This window comes from Leuresthes tenuis, unplaced genomic scaffold (assembly GCF_036924035.1).
Source record: "Leuresthes tenuis unplaced genomic scaffold, fLeuTen1.0.hap1 SCAF_20, whole genome shotgun sequence".
Lineage (NCBI taxonomy): Eukaryota > Metazoa > Chordata > Actinopteri > Atheriniformes > Atherinopsidae > Leuresthes > Leuresthes tenuis.
The window spans coordinates 31,471,531-31,494,561 of NW_027325374.1; the positions used below are offsets into that span (position 1 = coordinate 31,471,531).

Consider the following 23,031-nt stretch of genomic DNA (forward strand, 5'->3'; position numbering starts at 1 on the left):
TTGAATGTTCATGTTTGAGGTTTATTGACATTTTGGATTGACCAAGACCACTGTAGTTGTTTGTTAATACAAATAATCCTAAAAAAATTGACTTGCCTAATAATTGTGCACACAGTGTAAATGTTGCTGGAAATGATGCATGTATGGGTACACTCTACAGATGCTTACATTGTTTTGTCTGAAACCTGGCTCAACAAATCCATCTCAGACAATAATATTAATATAATAATATAATGTAATATAAAATAATAATATAATATAAATGGTTATAATGTGTAAAGAGCTGATGAGAGGCATGAGTGTAGCAACCTATGTGAAAAACAAGTTTCAGGAAAATGTGTTGCTGTCTAAATCTGTTACTAAACAAGTTAAGATTTTGGTCCTTGAGCTCACAGTGTCAAAACCACTTGTTTACATGTTATTGGTTGTTATCGAACACCTTCTGCTGATTATGGTGCTTTGTCTTCCTTAATATAATTCCTCACACTGTTAAATTCTAAAAAAATTGTTGTTTTGGGAGATTTTAATTCGAACTGGCTGCATTCAATATCTGGTGACCTAAAAGCTTAGTATGACTCTTTAAACTTGTTTCATATTGTCAATGGTTCCACATTCCCCGACTCTAAATGCTCTGAAAATTCCTCCTTGATTGATTTAATTTTTACAAATGTTCCTCATTGTCAGACCTAGACTTTAAAGAGGACTCAGATGCAGAAGGAAGACTGTTAAGCAGACTTTATTAATATCTCCACCATCCAACACTGAGTGATAAAACAACAAGCTATAAAAATGTTGTCTATGTAATCTATAAAACTTAGATAAAAATAATCAGATAGAAATAACCTAATGAACCTCTCTGAAGAAAGGAGGAAATAACCCTAAAAGAAAAGAGGCAAAAACTTCATGAACTTAAAACTCAAAATCAAGGAAAACCAACTCAGTACTAGAGACAAAAAAAACTAAATGCACTCTTGGAGGCTCTACAAACTCTATGAAACGTCATCAATAACAACAACAAAAAAATCACTCCAAAAAGAGGCTATCAAAATGGCTATGAAACCTGAGACTGATCTATGAAAATTACAAACAAAAAAAAAAAAAACTCGCAAGAAGGCAAAAGAATTCTGGCTTAAGAATCTTGAACAAGCAAGGCAAGGACAACTATGACTGTGGTGACAGGCTTGAGTGATCAACAAAACGAAACACTCAGGCACAAGACAAAGGGAGACGCAGACTATAAAAGACACATGAGGCTGAGAATGACCCATTCATTTGAATGAGGTGTGCAGCAGGGAAACATGGAAAACATGCAGGGCAGGGTGCCTTGAGGACCAGGATTGAGAAACACTGAGTTAGAAAACAAAAACTGCATTGCAGTTAAACAAGACATGAAACACTCTTTTAATTATGAGTTGGATAAAATTAGCTTGATCTCTGATGTTGATAGTGCATGGGTTTTTAGAAATATTGTTTATAAGCATGCGCCTCTGATGAAGTTTAAAGTGAAAGGCCAGAATAATGCTTGGTACACTCTGCAAAGGACTTGTCTTCTTCATGAATGCAATCTTGCATGGACAAAGGCAAGAAAAAACAACCTGAACTCTGACTGGTTGGCTTGCAGACAGCTCAGAAATGCATTTAGAAAAGCTAAAGCTGATCATTTCCTCCCACCAACATTTTTTAGCATCTAGTTCTTTATTTGAGAGCCCCTAACACACATTTATAATCTTTACTTTGACACAAATGTCTGGAAGTCTGCCTTTGTCCTTACCCTCTTAAAAGGGGTGATCCCTCTGTTCAAAATAACTATAGGCCTATCTCCAAGTTGCACTATATTGCCAAAAGTATTTACTCACCCATTTAAATAATTAAATTCAAGTGATCCAATTACTTCCATGGCCACAGGTGTATAAATGCAAGCACCTAGGCATGCAGACTGCTTCTACAAACATTTGTGAAAGAATGAGTTGCTCTCAGGCGCTAAGTGAACTCCAGCATGGTACCGTGATAGGACACCACCTGTGCAACAAGTCCAGTCGTGAAATTTCCTCATTATCAAATACTCCACAGTCAACTGTCAGTGGTATTATAACAAAGTGGAAGCGATTTGGGACAGCCACGAAGTGGTAGGCCACGTAAAATGACAGCGGATGCTCAGCGGATGCTGAGGCGCACAGTGCGCAGAGGTCGCCAACTTCCTGCAGAGTCAATCACTACAGACCCCCAAACTTTATGTGGCCTTCAGATTAGCTCAAGAACAGTGCGTAGAGAGCTTTATGGAATAGGTTTCCATGGCAGCAAGCCATACATCACCAAGTACAATGCAAAGCATTAGATGTAGTGGTGTAAAGCACGCCGCCACTGCAGTCTAGAGCAGTGGAGATGTGTTCTCGAGAGTGACAATCTGATGGATGAGGTTTGGCGGTTGCCAGGAGAACAGTATTCGCCTGACTACATTGTGTCAAGTGTAAAGTTTGGTGGAGGGGGAGTTATGGTGTGGGGTTCTTTTTCATGAGCTGGGCTTGGCCCCTTAGTTCCAGTGAAAGGAACTCTGAATGCTTCAGCATACCAAGAGATTTGGACAATTTCATGCTCCCAACTTTATGGAAACAGTTTGGGGATGGTCCCTTCTTGTTCCAACATGACTGTGCACCAGAGCACAAAGCAAAGTCCATAAAGACATGGATGAGCAAGTTTGGTGGCCTGCACAGAGTCCTGACCTCAACCTGATAGAACACCTTTGGGATGACTTAGTTAGTATCTGACCAAACAAATGCGTTTCTGGAAGAATGGTCAAAAATTCCCATAAACGCACTCCTAAAGCTTGTAGAAAGCTTGCCCAGAAGAGTTGAAGCTGTTACAGCTGCATAGGGTGGGCCAACATCATATTAAATCCTATGGATTAAGAACGGGATGTCACTTAAATTCATATGCGTGTGAAGGCAGATGATCGAATACTTATGGCAATATAGTGTATGTGTCCAGGCCAAACTCCTTGAGTCCCTGGTCAGTGAACAACTAAAGGAGTTTTTAGTCAACAATAAGGTTATATCTGATTTTCAGTCCGGTTTTAGAAAAAGACACAGTACAACAACAGCAGCTCTTAAAGTTATTGCTGATTTTTTTCTATTTATACTAAACTACACTGTGTTGCCCTCTTCATTGACCTCTTTAAGGCATTTGATTTAGTGGACCACTAACTGCTTATGCATAGTTTAGTTAGAGCAGGTCTGTCTACTGAAACTGTCTGCTGGTTTGAAAATTATTTTGCAGATAGTACACAGTGTGTACAGGCTGAAGGTAATACCTATGAGTGTCTCATGTCTCAGTTCTAGGATCACCTCTTTTTGTCCTTTATATCAGCAATATTGAGCAAAATGTCTCCAATGCACTGTTTATTACACAAACGTGCTGGATGATCCTCCGTGTCAATACATAGGCATTATTTACAAGGCTGTTCTTGATCTACTCAACGTCATGCCTCTCGAACTTCCTCAATCTGAAGAGTTCAGGGCCTTGTAGCCCCCGTTCACAGAATTTTTTTTTATCATTTTCAGTCCCAACTGTACGAACTGAGATGGGAAAAAAAGCATTCATGTACGCTGATCCCTTTGCCTGGAACTAACAGCAAAACAACTTGAAATTAGACATCACATGGTCCCATTGGAGGCTTTTAAAAATGCTGGATGACTTGGAGACAGATACATCTGTTTGTAGATGTACTGTCTGATATTCAGGTTTGAATTTGGTACATCAGTCAGTTTGTACATGTGTTGATATGTCTGCAAATTTTTATCTGTACACTGCTGTCTTGACCAGGACATTCTTGGAAAAGTGATTTTTAATCTCAATGAGGTTGAATAGAAAAAAATATTTTCTTTAAAAAAAGAGACTAACTCAAAGAAACTGAATAAACTGTCAAAGAATAATGACTCTTTGCTGGGGACTAGAGTTGATTGTGCAAAGAACTATCTCTGCCCTGCTGTAACACAAAATGGTAAGGATGAGGAGTTGACAAGCACCATAATAACAGCCTAGCTTTTCTACAGAATTACGCTCAATGTGGAAACTAGCCCAAAACTGACACAGCTTTAACAGAGCACAGTTTGGACATGTTTCAAGGGAGATGCTGGGTAAAGTAGAGAAAAGATTCAGAATATGGAACTATTGGGACAGAGAGAAGAGGAAGATGATTAAGAGGACATATGATGAACAAAGAAATAAAAGTGGTTAGAGTGAACAGATTAAGATGGAAAGGCTAGGAAGAGATGAAAATATTAGTGACCACTTACAGGAGCAACACAAATAAAAGGAAAAATATGTTTTTAAAGAGTGATTATTTCAGCTACAATTTTTCTACTTTCTGTCATGAGAAAAGTAGTTTAAAAGACACTAAAACATCACCACCCTACATACAACCATGCTACATTCTAAAAAGTGCATTTATTCCCCTATGTAATGTATGATCAGAACATTTAATAAAGGTCCTGACCTGTATCATACGCTTTTACAAATTTAATCTGCCACCCACTTGGCTGATTAGATAACTGCATGATTAAGAAATTGTGCAGGTTTCAAGTAAAGTGCTTGGTGAGTGTATATCACAGTCTGAAGATTGAATGAAAACCTGGCGCTTTAATGATACATGCCTTCTATGACAAAATATCAAACATAAAGGAAAATCTACCACAGAATATATTTTTCCAGTACTTGACTAACCTCTCATGAACTTTTCCCTTCTCATCTCCCAGTGTAACAGTCACCGTTCTGACCTTGTGCAGCTCGAAGCCAGGATCAAACTGATGAAAGTCAGAGGTTACCCAACCTACCCACACACTGCTGGGCTCCTGACCAGGGAAGATCCGTGCAGAGTAGTAGTACTACACAGAGATAAGAAGTGCAATAACATCAATCACAAGTTTATGTATGTGGTCCTTCATCACTAGTTTGTTTCAAGGACTGCAAAACACATATTCAAACAGTAGTTCAATATAGTGAATCATTGTTTTGATCGATGTATCTAATTTATACGAAGAGGTCTGTTTTTAAAAAATGAAAAAAATTATAATTTTTTTTTCACGTTAAGAAAATTCTTATTTCAATAATATGATTGCATTCCCACTTTACAAGGACCATAAACAGAGTACATCTGAAATATCATTATACACTTTTGTTTCTTCATAATAATTTATAAATATAAAATAAATAATAATAATAAATCAATAATAAATATAAAAGCCAATTTATAACTGACACCTGTTTAGCACATGCATCTCTTCCTTTAGCTGCTCATTGGAATAGGAAGTTACTCAGAAACATGCAGCATTCTATCAGTTTAAATATATGTGGTCTTACAGTGGATGCTTGCATGATGAATTCATAGCCATCTCTGTCATCAGAGACCACCTCTTCTGACAGCTGAGTAGATGAAGCACAGCTGTTGTCTGGCTTGTTTCTCTTCAATGTGAATCTGAGAAACGAGATGGTTAGTTAGGGTTTAAAATAAGTGGTCACTGTGATGGTAAATTTTATGTCTCAGGACTGACAGACTCTCCAGTCCACATTAACCATTTGTATCACTTAGACACGCTAATTGTTTTAAATCATTTACCTCTTAATTAACACTCAGACAAGATAATTGTTTTAACCTCCTGTTTCTTAATCATCATCAAGACTGCATCCTGCCCCCTGCCACCGGGGTTCCAAGAACAGAATTCAGCAAAACTCGTCTGGTGAGTGTTGAAATATTGACTTAATACATTTTCTTTCAAATTTGGGTTTTAATTAGGCACATTTGAGTTTTTTCATGGTCTCCACAGTTGGCCAGATTTTTGCCACTTGTAGTGTTGAGACGAAGTGCCCATGCTTTTTATTACTTGTAGCAGTTTAAATAATTATACGAATTAATGTTATGGTGCTTGGATAAACAAGTAACGGGCGTTCTTTTTATTTTCTTTATTTCTTTTCTTTCTCTTTTAAAACAAATACGTAATAATTCCTTTTGTTGCTTGTATCCTTTGGACAAAGAAAAAGAAGAAAAGAAAACACAAAAGGGAGGGTTTTTTGCTGTTTGTGGCCAAAATACGAAACAGTTAGCATTGGTGACTTGGTGACTTTTCCGTTGAGGTGGTTGAGCCTCCAGAGAGGCCCATCGTGGAAATCATGAAAAAGAAATTTGGGGATAAAAGTCTAAATTATTTAAATGTATGGACAAATGAGCTCAGATTCCCATTAGGGGGGTCCCTTAGTTAAAAAAAAAAAAAAAAACTTCCATAACATCACAACATCACACACAGTGACAAAAAAAAAGGAAAAATTCTTGGTGTGCACTAGTCGCATTAAAAATGTCAGAATTCTTTAAAATTTTAAATGGTAAATAGACTTTACTTATATAGCACTTTTACACTACAGTATTACAGTACAGTAATATTGACCCATTTGCACACACACTCCTACAGCAAATTTTAGAATATCGAATGTTACACTGTGCTTTATTTTCCTATCACACACTTTCACACATCAATGGTCGCATTGGAGGGTTTTCGGGTTTTGCCCAAGGATGCTTTGAAATGTGGTCCGGAGAGGATGGGAATCAAACTACCAGTCTTCAGATTTCAGATTGGCAGATGACTGCTCTGCCAGCTGAGCTACAGGCGCTGCTATAGAATTAAACAATAGTCATTCAACCTCATGTTTGTTTATGAGATCAAGGTTTACCGTTGTTTTAGCTTGGATGGCTTCTCCTGATTACAATCTTTGTGGTTGTTGAATTCATCTCTCTCAGGTCCACTGGAACAAGTGGACTGAGATGACTTAATCAGGACTTCAAAGTCTGACACAGTTTCAAAGTCCTCCAGTTCCTGTATAAAAAAAAACAGGTGATCACAGTTCATAGAGCTTCACTGAATAGGAAACAGCTTGAATACATTTACAACATTTTTGCAGAATTGTTCAATTCTATTGTATGCTGGCCTCATAAATATGTTCACACTGGATTGCATGAGCTGTTAAATTAGAGCATGCATTGTTCCTCAAGGTGGAAAAGTCAGATTTAAACAAAATATAAATAAAAAAATAGAAAAGATAAAAAGATACATATAAAGAAATGTATATAAAAAAAAATTGATTAACAAATAACTTGTTGAGCAACAAAAAAAATCCTTAAGACATGTCAGCAGCAGCAACCTAGGTAACTGAGTACCTTCCTACACAGCAGAAGAACTGCAACGGTATCTCTTACCCTCTTTGGAGAGAAGAGACTGCCATTAGGTGGGGATCTAGATTCAGCACACTCTATGGGCATGCTCAGTCTGTAGAAGATAATGTCAGAATAACTGTTCTGCGAGCCGAATGATCTCTGGGTGACTTTTAGGCATGGACATGACTCCATTGTTCCATCTATCCTGGTCACCTGAAAAAGACATTTTTAAGTCGTATTTTGAAATGAACTCAGCATACCCATAACGTAGTTTATTCAAGGATAAAATTTTATGTAGATAAGTAAAAATTCTCAAATGTAGATGAACTCACAAGTGCTAAAAATGAGAAACTATTGTTCCAAGTGACTTTGCTCACCTTAATGTGTTGGTGGTCAGAGGGTACTGGTACAAACTGAGGTAGCCTCTTGCTAAGCCACATGGTAACATTGCGGTTCATGTTGACAGCAAATGGCTCATAGCCTTCCTGCAGCCCACAGATGGTGAAGTACTTCAGAGTGCTGACATCTTTACCGAAATTCATCCTCCCCACCTGAGACACACCTAGACTGCATACTGGGATAAAACCTGAGGCAGACACAAGCGATCGATACACAAATCTTAATTTAATGCTGTAATTACACAAAGATCTGCTAAACTAAATTTATTAAATGTTAGATTCACCAAGACAACCAAGAAATTGTATAGAAGTCCTATGAACACGTAAAAAACGTGCATTTTAAGCAGTTGTCTTAATTACTTGATGCAACACTTATGTAACAATAATGGAAATCAAATAGAAATTGGATATCATTTTTAAAACTAGAAGCCTTTTGGGTTAATTTTTAAACACAAGTAGTCTTTAATAAAAAACTGATCAGTTATTTCACCTTTTGTGTTATTCCAATTTGAATTATCCCTGCTTGACCGAAACTTGGTTGAAAAAAAACAATCCTGGGGAGTTCTCGAGATGTGTTTATTAGAGCTCCTTGTGGCAAATTTTTCATATATCCACCCTTTTGAACATCTAACTCTCTTTTTTTACTGCAAGACTTCTCATCACACTTTTCTTTTCCACCACCACTAAAAACTGGAAGAAGACCAGTATGGTGGACTGTATGACAGAATACATTAACTTCTGTAGAGACATTTGCCGTTTCTCAATACCAAGTACGCTAAGTACGTACTTGTGTACCTACTAGTATGGACTTGTCGGAAGCACGGACTTCTGAGGAAGCAAGTACGCTCTTTGTGCATTTGGAACGGAAGCTTACTTTATTACATCAAAGATGTTGACGTTGCCGCCAAAAAACAAACAAACAAACAAAAAAACGTTGATTGCTTTTGATTTTTCTGTTTATCGCAGCCACTCTGCTCGATACCCTGGTATTTCAACAGCAAAGAAAAATCAAAACATTTCTAGGATAGATTGAAAATGGACCGAGCTTTAGATGGATTTAAACAGAAAAATACATTCAATACAATCAGTTTGATGTAATAATGAACAAGCGCAACATTTAAATGAAATGATTTAATACACAAACATGAATACACATCTCACATCAGCTAGCAGAAAAATATTCAGGTTTAGTTCAACTTTTTAGGTTACTTTACAAAATTATGCAAAATTTACACACTGTACAAAAATGTGGTGTGGTAAAACAGAGATTAAATAAATTAATCTTTTAGTTTTAAAATGAATCTTATTCTAAGTCTCTAATTTTTTCCTTCCAACAGGAGCAAGACCTTTCACAGAGGTACTGTGGTCTGAACTGCTTAAAACACGCTGGAGATCAATTTTCTTTCAAGCACTAGAGATTTGACCCATCTTTGCTCCAAAGGTTGTAGGAGCCTGTTGCATCCTACATAACATCTGTGTAGCAGCAGATGACTACTGGGATCCAGAAGTGGAGGAAGAGGAGGGCGGAGGTGATGATGATGGAGGGGAGGATCCAAATGAAGATGCTGGCCACCAGCACGTGTCAGGCAGTTTCTTTCGAGCCAAGCTTGCAGCCCAAGCCCCTGCAGAGCTGCCTGTGTATCTCAATGAACATGACTACATCTAAGATAAAACTAACTGTCTGTCTGTCTTGACTTTAATCGCTACCTGGACCCATATTTAGACAGACAGTCTCCTTCCCTCCCACCAGGTATATCAAACGTACAAACCATTAATAGTTTGATGAAGTCTTATAAAGTGGTACATATTGCAACAACCGTCTGATAGTGAATACTCCTTTTACTTGCACATACAAGTCTAATACACGGATTGATTATTTTTTAGTTGATTCCAGACTAATCTCCAATATCAGCCACACTGATTACCATGGCATAATATTATCTGATCATTGCTCGTGAGTCTCAGATTGAAGTGGTCTTTCCCGAAGAGAGCTTATAGCTGGCGCTTTAACCCTTTTTTTGCTGTCCCACAGCCCAGGTGGTGCCGGCTTACGTCTCTCAGTCCAGTCAGATTTGGCTGCAGGAGTTTGAAGCTGAATGGTATCAAACTCTCAAAGTGTCGACTCAAAATAACCAAAAATCAAACGACAGGTGCGTTTGAACTAAACTTCATAAAAAAAGTAAAAGTAGATGAAAAAAAAAGGAAAACTTAAAATAAGGGAAAACTTAATGAACTGCTGCATGAAGTTCTTTGTGAGTAAGGGTGAATACTGAAGAAAAGAAAATAAGCGAAGTCAGGGCGAAGTAAAAAAAAAAAAACTTAAAATAAGGGAAAACTTAATGAACTGCTGCATGAAGTTCTTTGTGAGTAAGGGTGAATACTGAAGAAAAGAAAATAAGCGAAGTCAGGGGGAAGTTAAAAAAAAAACTTAAGATAAGGGAAAACTGGCGAGGGCAGAGTTTCGTTTTTAGCTTTCAACCAGTAAGATGTCTGACTTGGTTTGGGCGTAACAGAATCACTTCATTCTTAAATTAACTTTTCTAAAAGAAAAATGAATCTCTCTTATCCCAGCATCCCAACGTACATTCAAAGAATACATTAATACAATACTTATAACACAGGCATGAAACATAAGCATGATAAACAGGAAACCGTTGACAGCGTCCATATACTAAAAGATAGTTGATTATGGTGAGTTTAAGTCTGTATCAGTTTAAAGTGGAGATGGTTATTACACACACATTTAATTTACTGAATGTTATTCCGTCAGTTGGGCCTCTGGTTTATTGTGACACGATCACACAGTTCATTTGTATCAATCCTGCAGTCACAGGAGTATTCACAGGAGTGTTTAAAAAGGTGAGTCTTTGTTTATTCAAACCCAGCTCTGTCCAGGCAAGCAGATGTTAATCTGACTCTCGAATCTTCCAAATTTGGAAGATCCGTGGATGGAATGTTTTTTCACCCCCTTTCTCATGATTGCACATTAGGTGGTTTTGTTGTGTTTTGAAACCACTACCAACAGATCAAAGGAAAAAAGTGCTCCCCTCTTTCCGGGCGTCCCTCAGCATGCTACATCGTACATCCATGTCTTTATGGACCTTGCTTTGTGCACTGATGCATAGTTATGGTGGAACAGGAAAGGGCCATCCCCAAACTGTTTCCACAAATTTGGGAGCATGCAATGGTCCAAAATCTCCTTTTATGTTGAAGCATTCAGAGTTCCTTTCACTGGAACTAAGGGGCCAAGCCCAGCTCCTGAAAAACAACCCCACACCATAACCCCCCCTCCACCAAACTTTACACTTTGCACAATGCAGTCAGACAAGTACCGTTCTCCTGGCAACCACCAAACCCAGACTCGTCTATCAGATTGCCAGATGGAGTAGCGTGATTGGTCCACAGAACATGTCTCCGCTACTCGAGAGTCCAGTGGCGGCGTGCTTGACACCACTGCATCTGCTGACCCAGCTCTTTCATTTTTTTACGTGGCCTATGTCTGAGTTGCTGTCGTTCCCAATCACTTCCACTTTGTTATAATACAACTGACAGTTGACTGTGGAATATTTAGTAGTGAGGAAATTTCACGACTGGACTTGTTGCACAGGTGGCATCCTGTCACGGTAACACGCTGGAATTCACTGAGCTCCTGAGAGTGACTCATTCTTTTACAAATGTTTGTAGTCTGCATGCCTACGTGCTTGAATTTATACACCTGTGGCCGCGGAAGTGATTGGAACGCCTGAATTTAATTGAGTCGATACTATTGGCAATATAATGTATACATCTGTGTTGTGTGTGTCTCTCTCGCTCTCTCTCTCTCTATATATATATATATATATATATACATATGTATATATATATACTACATAAAAATGATTGAGATTATAGAAAATGTAGAAACATTTAGTTTTTATTCATTTATTTATGATTTTTTGGAAATTATCCAGCAGCATAAAGTATCAATGATATTTGTCAGTAATTCATTTTGTGAATCCTTGACATTTTTTATGCTGCATTGTAGCTGTGAGCAGGAATAACCTCCTGTATCTTTACTGTCTTTATGTGAACACACTTTGTTGTTTGTATATCGAGAAAATTGTGCAACATTCGCTCTTTCATAACCAGCTCCAGGAGTTCGAGAGAAGTCTCCAACACAGAGCCAGCCTTCTTTATACACTGCTTAAAAAAATAACACTTCCTAGATCTCAGTGAATGAAATATTTCAGTTGAAAATCGTTATTTATTACATAGTGGAATGCGTGGAGAAAAAATGTAAATCAAAATTATTATCCCTTAGAGGTCTGGATTTGGAATCATACTCAAAATAAAAGTGGAAAATCCCATTACAAGCTGATCCAACTTCAGTGGAAATTCCTCAAGATAAGTCAAAATGAGGCTCAGTAGTGTGTGTGGCCTCCATGTCCCTTGTAGGACCTCCCTACAACGCCTGGACATGCTCCGGATTCTCCTGAGGATCTCCTTCCATACCTGGATTAAAGCATCAGTCAACTCCTGAACAGTATGTGGTGCAATGTGGCATCAGTGGCTGGAACAAGACATGGAGGTCAGTCTATAGCATCAACGCCTTTGTCATGCAGAAACTGCTGACACACTCAGCCTCATGAGGCCCAGTATTGTCCTGCATCAGAAGGAACCCAGGGCCCACTGCACCAGCATATGGTCTCACAATGGGTGTGAGGATTTCATCCCGGTACCTAATGGCAGTCAGCGTATCTCTGGCGAGCACATGAAGAAAGAAATGCCTCCCCACACCATTACTGACCCACTGCCAAACCGGTCATGCTGGAGGATGTTGCAGGCAGCAGAACGTTCTCCATGGCGTCTCCAGACTCTGTCACGTCTGTCACGTGCTCAGTGTGAACCTGCTCTCATCCGTGAAGAGCACGAATCTGCCAATCGTCCCGCACGATGTTGGACTTGTAAGTACAAGCCCCACTTGTGGACGTCGGGCCCTCATACCACCCTCATGGAGTCATTTTCTGACAGTTTGAGCAGAAACATGCATATTAGTGGCCTGCTGGTCATTTTACAGGGCTCTGGCAGTGCTCCTCCCGTTCCTCCTTGCACAAGGAGAAGGTAGTGGTCCTGCTGCTGGGTTGTTGCCCTCCTACGGCCCCCTCCACGTCTCCTGGTGTACTGGCCTGTCTCCTGTTATCTCCTCCATGCTCTGGACACTGTGCTGAGAGACACAGCAAATCTTCTTGCCACCGCTCACACTGATGTGCCATCCTGAACAAGCCGCACTACCTGAGAAACTTCTGTGGGTTGTAGACACCGCCTCATGCTACCTCTAGGGGTGAGAGCACTGACAAAATGCAAAAGTGACCAAAACAACAGCCAGAAAGGATGAGAACAGAGAAATGGTCTGTGGTCACCACCTGCAGAACCACTCCTTTATAGGGGTTGTCTTGCTAGTTGTCTCTCATTTCCACCTGTTGTCTGTTCAATTTGCACAACAGCAGGTGAAATTGATTCACAGTCAGTGTTGCTTCCTAACTGGACAGGTTGATTTCACAGAAGTGTGATTGATTTGGAGTTACATTGTGTTGTTTAGGTGTTCCTTTTATTTTTTTGAGCAGTGTATATTTGTTCAGTTCCTTTGATTTGCTAGCTCTAAAGCAATTGTGCCAACTGATGGCTGCAAAGTAGGTTACATTGTTCACCACAGGCTTCTAAAGAATATACAACAGCCTGGTGTTAAAGGACCTAAGCTTCCTCGCGAAGAAGACCTGCTCTGTCCCTTCTTGTAGTCAGCCTATGTGCTGAATTTCCTGTCCAGTCCTTGAACACCCAAGTATAATTCTCCTCCACCATCTCCCACTCTTCTTCCACAATGGAAATATTATTTGGCTTATTCCAGAATCATCTTGTTTGTCTTGTTCCCATTCAAGATAAGGAGGTTGTTATCGTAACAAAAAAAAAAAAAGTATATTATCGAAAACCCTGTCAACACATTATGCCACAAAGTGGTCGACCAGTTTCTTGTATTTAGTCACTTGTGCATCCCTGATATACCCCGAAAAATGCCCATCTGTTTATTTCTAGAGATGACTCTGAAGACTCAGATGTGGTAAATGGTAAATGGTAAATGGACTTGTACTTGTATAGCGCTTTTCTAGTCTAACTGACCACTCAAAGCGCTCAAAGCACTCAAAGATGTGTACTGGAAGTTTGAAGTGTATAAAGTGAAGAGAAACAAAACCCCTGTTGTGCACCCCGTGGTTCTCCTATGCTTCCGACCATGGTGTACCAAAATAATATTGTATAAAGGCACCTTGTCTCTTTTTAAATAAATAAAATGTCACATTTACAGTATTAGATGCTTCTGCATCTAAGTGGTCTAAGTGTTATCCAAGAGACAGCACTAACCTTCACCTGTGTCAAAATCTTTGAAGGCCAGTTCAGATCCAGAATCATCCAGCAGCACTTCTCCATTGAGTGTGAACATCATGGTGTGCTCATTTAGATCCACCATGCAGCCCACCACATCCCCTGTCTGCCAGGCACGCCCAAAATGCTCATTGCCCTGGTGCCAGCGCTGTACCTGGTACACACACAAGTAAACAAGTATTTTTATTCTACAAAAATTAATGTGTGTCTTGAGGATAATTAGTGATGTAATTTCCCCACTGTAGAATATTTATTTTAGTGAGGATGATGATTATCTCTCTTTCTTCAATAATAAGGTGGTAAATTCTGTAGGATGATACATTTTTGTAGGTCATGCCATCAGCAATGTCAAAAAAATGATCAAGTCAATTGCTGATGTCACAGCCATTTAGGGGTCTTTCAGGGCCTTGTGTGGGTGTGTATCTTTCTCTCTCTCCTCTGATCCTGAGCTGACTAGAGTACTGGGCTCTGATTAGTGCAAGTCAGTAAACCTGGCCAGTGTTCTGTGAGGTGGTGATTAGAGCTCTGTCTCTTTTCCATTTGCTTCTCTTGCTCCCTGAGGACAGCAGCGTATTCTGGGTTCTGTTGGCATTATCTTTTGGTTCTTAAGTTTCGCACCATACAGCACACTTGCAGCACATTTTTTACTTACAACATCACTGCATTTATCATGTTTTTGAATAGGCAGATGACTGATGGAAAACTGGGGAGGCAGGGCCATTCAACTTTGCTTTGCTTTGTATTGAATTAAATAAGATATTATATTTTATTTTTTCTATATCATTGACCAATTAGATAAATAAATGATGTTCCAGCCACCTTGAAGCCATCAAAGACAAAGGCCTGATCATCAGATCCCAGCTCACGGTCTGGCAGACATCCTGGCCTTGCCCAACCCACCCTCATCTCTCCTGCTGTTAATACCTGGAAGACATGTGGGAACAGTTTACAAACTTGGACAGTTAAAACTTAGAGTGATAAGCTACATCTTAAGCAGACTAAAATTCCAAAAGTAAATTTACATCTACTGCTTGGTGTCTATAAATCAAGTGAAATCAAAAAATGCATGCACAACAGCTAACACACTGGCTGTATTAAGTAATATGAATAAGTATTTGGGAATAATTTTTATTTATTGCTCTCTTTACTTTACTGCAATTATACCATCAAAGTGAATATACATTTTAAAGTTGTACATTAATTAGTTACCAGTGACATTTCTGTTTCTCTATTAATTTGTATCATCTGGTTGTTTATTACCTCCAGCTCAAAGTACCACTTCCCAGCTTTAACAGAGTAGGTTTTCTCTGCTCTGAAAATGCGGAATCTCTCAGCAGACATATTGCTTATATCACATTGAGCTGCTGGATGGAAACAGGGAGGTAGAGATGAGAAAGGCGACAACCTGATGTGTAATCTCATGACGACATTAGCAGGGAAAAACAATTCATTACCACAATCCATTATCATTATGCATTCCAAAATATAATGAACTTTCAATATTCAGTTATAACAGCAAAAATAATGTCACAAAATGTGATTATGATCACACCATGGTCCTGGTCAGGAGCTTCCAGATTATATCCATATCCCAGTAGTGTCCTGACAGCCTCCCTCAGACTATCCTTGTTGGACTTCTTGGTTCTCTCATCCAGCAGGGTGTAGGGAACCAGACGAGGGTTTCTACGGTTCTTCACATCCTGAAAAGAGACAACAAAAACAAAAAAGATAAAAATAAACAAATTTCTAATTCTGTAACAGTCTAATGCTGAGTGGGGAATGTGAAATAGTACTTCCGTCAGTCCCTCAGATGTCAAGAATAACAAGACATGTTTATCCCTAATTTCTTAGCAAAGTAGAAATCAGAGATTGATATATTTTTTTTTCTGGGAACTGCATACTGTAAATAATATGATCATTAAAAGGAAAAAATAAGAATACAAAGTAGAACTGGTGATTTGATGCATTAATTTTGATTAATTAAATACAGCATTTCGATACAGCAAAGAGGATGCGCAGGATGTATTGAGTGACATCAGTGCATGAGAAAGTTTGGTGAACGGTCATGGAAGATGAGAACACATTGCTTGGCTTGTTGGGTGGATGTTTTTGCTTTAGAAAACTTACCCCAATGGCAGCTTGGATAAGAGCATGGTTGTGTGCAAATTGTGCAAAAAAGAGTTTTCTTATCACCGCAGAACTTAAAGCCTACGTTATCACCTCAATCCAAAACATGTTGACGTGAGCACGGACACCAGAACTAACGTAAACTACGACAATTTATGTGATAGAAAGGTTGACACACAGACTTCATCTACAGGAAACACAGTTCCAAGAGAAATGGGAAAAATGGACTGTATACAATGGACAGCGACAAACATCACAGAAAGGACTAGAAAGGAAAGGAAACTTGCTTTTCATACACACCCACCCAATTTTTGTTTGTTTGTTTTTGTTTGTTTTTAAGTTATCATTACTGTTCTTATAACAGTGTACTGTTTGTTGTGTATTCTTTTAAAAATGAAAAAGCTTCAATAAAACTTTAAGTGGAAAAAAAAAATTTGCTGAATGAAGGGTACAAAAATGTTACTGCTGATGACGGAAGCTCCGTTACACACGCTACAGAAGGTGGTGACTGTTAATGATCGGGTCAAAATGAAAATAACTAATTAAGAGAGACGGTGATATCACTGGTTATGGTCATTCTGTTAACATTACTGACAGTAATGTTCATAATGTTCATAGTATTATTTTATTAGTATTGTTTATGTGGCAATGGACGTTTATTTTTATTTTATGATCACCACCGATCTCGTTAAACTGACTTTCAACGGCCTATAGGTATTATGGTTTCAACGATGTGAAAGGACATCACAGGTTATTTAATAGCCTACACTGTTGGAAAGAAATGTATTCAATGTTGCGGGTAGCAAATGCAAATTGGATTTGAGTAGTTCTAATGGTGCAGGGTAAATCAAATCTTGTCCCAGGTAAAGATGTTATGGAAATTATAAGCTGGAATGTTAAGGGTTTGAATTAGACAATCAAAAGAAAAAGGGTTCTCTCTCATTTACAACATCTTGGGGTTGGTATTGCATTTTTACAGGAAACCCACCTTCCAAATCGAGACCAGTCAAAAATTCATAAAGAATGGGTAGGGCAAATGTTTCACTCACAATTTAACTGTAAAGGTAGGGGAAGTGATTCATAAAAAAAAACTTTGATGATGATCAAAAGGTTTTTTAAAAACGATGCTAAGCTCCATCCCTAATTTAGATAGTCATCACTTGATTATGTCTGGGGATTATAACTTAGCAATGGATTCAACCTGGGATCGCTCTTCCCAGTTTGTATCAAAGCCATCTAAATCCGTGCAAACAATCCAATCGTTCATGGGCATACATAAATTTATAGACCCATGGAGATTTAAGCACCCTACTAAGAGGGAGTATTCATACTACTCTAATGTACACAAGTCATTCTCCAGGATAGATTTTTTTTGGTTGACCCCTATTTTCTAAGTGTTATTACAGATTGTAAATATGACCCAGTTATTATTTGTGACCATTCCCCGATGAGTATTAAAGTAACTTTTCCAATTCAGAGGACAAAACGGACATGGCAGCTTGATACACTCCTGCTGGCAGATTCAGACTTTATAAAGTTCATTACAGAACAAATAGATTTTTTTAGTATCTCAGCCTCAACTCTCCGGGAAACACTTAAAGCATATCTCAGAGGGCAGATTATTTCCCGCTCTGCCCATATTAGGACTCTGGACAGACTCACTTGTTAGCTGCCTCTCCGACCCCTGATCTGATTAGGAGGAGAGTAGGCTTACAAACTGAAATTGATCTCTGAAATTGAGGCTCATCCTTAAATCACATAGTAGATTCTATGAAGAGGGGGATTAACCTTCCAAATTATTAGCCAGTCAACTTCCAAATTATTAGCCAGTAGCAAATTATGCTACCTGATGGCTCCTCAACAGAGGATCATTAGACTAGTAACAACTGCTTTAAAGAGTTCTATTCTAAATTATATTCTTCAGGCTCAACACTGAACCAATTTGACTAATTTTTTTTCTACCCTGAATATTCCTACAGTTGACTCTGACTCTAAAGAGGGATTGGAACAAAATGTGACGCTGGAAGAAGTTAACAATGCGATAATGGCCATTCAGAGTGGAAAAGCCCCCGGCTTGGAAGGGTTATCAACTGATTTTTATAGAAAATGGAACACAGGAAGTAATTACCGCAGTAAGCACAAAGAAACAAAAATATTACAAAAACAATTAATGTTTCCAAATAAAACAAGATGCAAAGTTACTAAGAAGCAAAAAGTAAACCGAAGACCAAAAGGGATGCCAGAACAGGAAAACCCAAAAGCCACAGATCATGACATGTACTGTACGGCTGAGTAATATTGTCAATGACACTTTGACTTATACATTTCTCAGCTAAACTCCTAGAAAAAAATGTAATGGAGTAGTTTGTCTAACAAGGAAGAAAGAAAATATTCAAGTGGTGGTTTTTATTTTACATCATAGAAAACGCAGGGGTAAATGATGCAACAATCAGGGAAATTTAGCTTTAGAAATTCTCATCCATGAATTATGAATGGATGTATAAGCTGTGAGAGTCTTTCTTTATCATTGCTTACTAGTTATTTAGAAACTGCCCATGTTTTAGTGAATTATAAGTGTCACCTTCAGACATATTGTGAATTAACCTATACAACAACAAAATAGTTAAGGGTGGAATGCTATCAAAATAACCCAGATACACACAGCAAACAGTTTATGATAACAAGTGCCAGGCTCTAACCTGCTGTATTCCATATGTCCAGCCTTGGCGGATGCGATCTCTTGCCCAAACATTGTGGGCATTCTCAGCCAGTTTGTCCACCATGGCCTCCTGTGTGGGGATCAGTCTGATGTGATTCAAATCCAGAGGAGCAGGTTTGTAACCACTGGATAACTGATATCTGCACAGATTTAGTTCAAGCACTGTATTAATTTATGCCTGTGTAATTTATATAGTGTGTATAGTTGTTTTGTTTGATCCAATTAAACTAATATTCTCTCCATTACTGTATCATTACATTATTGGTATTCTTTACTATATATACTATATATACGTTTTCATATCTTGTATTAATCATTGATCTGAATTACATTGTTGATAGTTTCATACTCTTCACTTTCTCTACAGCGTGTTCATCTGCTAGTCCTACATGGCAACCCAAGGCAAGTAGAGTCCTGTAAAACACAGAAATACAGTCATAAGCCTGTTAAGTTGTATGAAAGTGTTTTATATAAGTAGTGTCACTGATAGTCCAGCAAAGTCCAGAGGGAATGAATCTTTCAATGTGGTAATACATTGAAGAGGTGTATTTTTTCTGGGAGGAGACCCCAGGGAAGACCCAGGACACATTGGAGAGACTATGACTCTCGGCTGGCCCCCCGTAAGAACTGGAGGAAGTGGCCGGGGACATGGACGTCTGGGTTACTCTGCTCAAGCTGCTGCCCCCGCGGCCTGACCCCCGGAGAAGTGCCAGATTCCGGGGTTACCCCGAGGCGTTCCCAGGCCAGCCAAGAGACATAGTCTCTCCAACGTGTCCTGGGTCTTCCCCGGGGTCTCCTCCCAGTGGGACGTGCCCGGAACACCTCACCAGGGAGGCGTCCAAGAGGCATCCTAACCAGATGCCCGAGCCACCCCATCAGGCTCCACTCCGAGCCCCTCCTGGATGACTGAGCTTCTCACCCTATCTCTGAGGGAGAGTCCAGACACCCCGCGGAGAAAGCCCATTTCGGCCGCTTGTATTCGCAATCTCGTTGTTTTGGTCACTACCCACAGATTGTGACCATAGGTGAGGGTAGGAACGTAGCTTGACCAGTAAATCGAGAGCTTCGCCTTCTGACTCAGCTTCTTCTTCACACCAACGGGTTGGTGCAGAGCCAGCAACATTGTGGATGCTGCACCGACCCGTCTATCAATCTCCCATTCCATTTGTCCCTCACTCGTGAACAAGACCCCGAGATACTTGAACTCCTCCACTTGGGGAAGGATCTCATTCCTGACCCGGAGACCATGCTTACTTATATTTATTTTAACAATGTAACCCTGATATGAAGTGGAAATGGAAAAAAAAGCCTGCATAATTCAAAATTTAAAAAGCCTATCTCACTGAGCTTGTTCAGTATGATTTAGTTTTTTTCTGATTTTGTCTATTGCTTCCATACAGTTGTTGAAAAAAGAGGTAATATACCATGGTCCATTTGTACATCTATAATGTCCCTCTGATCAACTCTAAGCAAGATGGTATACTATACAGCAGGCTTATTGGACTGGCTGGAGACGGCCCGCTTGAAATTTGTGGCCTGTGAGACTGCCAGTAAATAACTGTGATGTAGGAAAATTATTACATCAACAACGGTTTTGATCTGGATCTAACTCGTAAATATTTATGTCACGCGTGATACGCAGCCAATCACAGCGCTGCTCTGCAGTTGCCTGGGCTTATGGGTGAGAGAGGTTGGCACTAGCATGGCGCTCTCAAAACTGAAGAAATGGAATATTGACTTGGAAAACTGCCAGTTCCAGAGCAAATTAATGGACTTTTGTGCAAAAGTGAAAGAGGTAATGTCTTCTATTGATGAGAGCATCTTTCCGTTGGAAATGGTTGATGTGCAATCCTCTTTTGCTTCAAAACAGCACTTGCAGTCTGAGGGTGCAGAGAGCTTTTGGTCAAACCGTGTTAACCAATACCAGTAACCCACAATGAGGAAAGTGACCTTGCTAATACTGACAATGTTTGGGGTCCACTTATACATGTGAGTCTAGCTTTTCTCATATGAATACCATAAAAACAAGATCACATTGCTCATGACCAATGAGAAGTTGCATGAGTGTCTGAGGATTGCTCTTAACACATATGAGCCAAACTATGTTGAAATAGCAAAATCAAGACAGTGTAATTTTTCCCACTAACCTAAACAGGCTCAAAATGACAGCAGTGTGATGTATACTAATGGTAATGTCTTCTATTGATGACAGCATCGCTCAGGTCTAAATGATTCATGCACAATTCTCCCTTGTGATTACAGAAGTGAGATAACCAACTTAAAAATTTTTAAATTTTCTCTCCCTCTATCGGGTGTCTCAGTTTTATATGAAATAAAACTTATCTTTAAAACGCTTCTTCTTTACTGTTGCTTCCATTATTATGTCCCCCCCCCCAGTTGAATAAATGTCAGTTTAGTATCTAAATGATTGAGGTTTTTAAAAAAGGGAACATTTCATACTATACAGTTTTATATTTCTGTTGCAAGGATTTGGTGTCACTGATAAATATTTCAACTGCAACATCTTATTCCCCTCTCTGTTTCTGCATTACTTAAGAGTCTCCAGAGACATCTGTAAGTTGTAGCTTCGTTCCTGTTCAGGAAGCTTGGAAAACTCCACCAAACAGGGGTGCTGCCGCTTGTTATCATCTCGCACCTGTAGCACACAGACACATACATAGATTAAAAATAGGAGGGATTTCTTGCCCCCCATTATTTATTTTATTTTGTTTATGTTTCAGAGAAGGCTGCATGGTGATGTGGTGCTAAGCACCGTCGCCTCACAGCAAGAGGATTCCAGGTTTGAATCCTGGCTGGGGCCTTTCTGTGTGGAGTTTGCATGTTCTCCCCGTGTATGCGTGGGTTCTCGCTGGGTACTCCAGCTTCCTCCCACCAGTCAAAAACACGCATCTCAAGTTAATTGGTGATTCCTGAATTGTCCCTCAGAATGAGTGTGACCGCGGATGGTTGTTTGTCTTGTTTGTCTCCATGTTGTCCTGTGATGGACTAGAGCCCTGTCCAGGGTGTATACTGTGTCTCTCCAGATGACAGCTGGGATAGTCTCCAGCTCCCCTGTGACTCTGCATTGGATATTAGGCAGGTACAGAAGATGGATGGATAGATGGATGTTTCAGAGAAGTTTCAAGATGATGTTGGAAGATGGAGCCACAACCAAATGCTGTGGCTCTGTGCTCTTCTACTGTGTTATATCTGTTCCTCGTCAATTCCATTTTGAAAATTCAGATGAACATCATCTGAAGTTACAGGGAAAATTTAGACAGATTAGAGCAACTGGTGCTATGTAAAACCCAAAGCATTCAGCTCTAACTTTTGCCACACTGAAAGAATTAGAGAAATGTCACTGTCGTGGCTTGGTGCCTAGCGGACTCACAAAAGGACCAAAGAGCAGATGCAGGACACAAGGAGAAACAGAGTTAGAACAGAGTTTATTTACAATAGGTTGGTGTAGGAAGCCAATGGGAGGATCCGGGTAATCGTGGAACTCTGAGAGACGAGGGAGATGGTTAGTGAGCTTCCAAATAATGGTTTTGTCCAGACAAAGGTTATGTTTTCTCCTTACTGATCCAGGAGGTAATCCAGAATGGAGGGGAGTGGGCTGGCTGTGGTGCAGAGATTCTGAGTCAGCGGCAGGGCAAGCAGGCAGGTAGGTGAAACAGGCTGGCGTCAGGAATTAAACAATGGATGCCAGTCCTGGCATAGGAATCAGCTTGGAAAAAGCTTGGAGAGTGGACGATGGAAACAAGAAGGTAGGGAAGAGTGAGAAGTTAAACTCGCTATGGAACACAGGAGTCGGACTAATTACCACTTGAGTATTGAGACAATCTGGCGAAGACTGGTTGCTCCTGGAGCTCCTTAAAAGAGGATCCTGATGAAGGGAGATGAGGAACAGGTGTGAAAGCAGGAGTAATCCAGGCTCCAATGATACCTGCCCAGCCTCACCTAAGACCCAGAAACCACAGCAAAACTGCACAGCCAAGCATGATTGTGACCGTACCCTACCGTAACGGCTGCCCCCAGGTAAGCTGAAAGATTCACCCCTCCTGGACTTGTTGAAGTCTGTGATTAGAGAAGGGTCCAGGATAGACCGACGAGGGACCCAAGAATGCTCGGACCGTACCCTTCCCAGTCCACTAGGTACTGCAGACTGGGACCCT

At 39.7% G+C, this 23,031-nt stretch overlaps 1 protein-coding gene across 8 annotated transcripts in view; it reads right to left on the minus strand.

Annotated features, from left to right (window-relative positions):
• Positions 1-23,031, minus strand: part of ryr2a (ryanodine receptor 2a (cardiac)) — a 388,615-nt gene that overhangs the window by 230,226 nt on the left and 135,358 nt on the right. For 4 of the 8 annotated variants that reach the window (XM_072372754.1, XM_072372749.1, XM_072372752.1 and 1 more), the window contains exons 22-33: positions 21,409-21,512; positions 19,187-19,270; positions 18,837-18,996; positions 15,563-15,710; positions 15,271-15,374; positions 14,830-14,934; positions 13,990-14,164; positions 7,576-7,784; positions 7,241-7,411; positions 6,718-6,860; positions 5,356-5,470; positions 4,720-4,880 (exon numbers count right to left, since the gene is read on the minus strand). In XM_072372754.1, coding sequence (XP_072228855.1) covers positions 4,720-4,880; positions 5,356-5,470; positions 6,718-6,860; positions 7,241-7,411; positions 7,576-7,784; positions 13,990-14,164; positions 14,830-14,934; positions 15,271-15,374; positions 15,563-15,710; positions 18,837-18,996; positions 19,187-19,270; positions 21,409-21,512 — 1,679 coding nt within the window. The remainder of the gene's footprint in view (positions 1-4,719; positions 4,881-5,355; positions 5,471-6,717; positions 6,861-7,240; positions 7,412-7,575; positions 7,785-13,989; positions 14,165-14,829; positions 14,935-15,270; positions 15,375-15,562; positions 15,711-18,836; positions 18,997-19,186; positions 19,271-21,408; positions 21,513-23,031) is intronic. The other 4 variants (XM_072372753.1, XM_072372750.1, XM_072372755.1 and 1 more) reach the window with 2 other exon arrangements.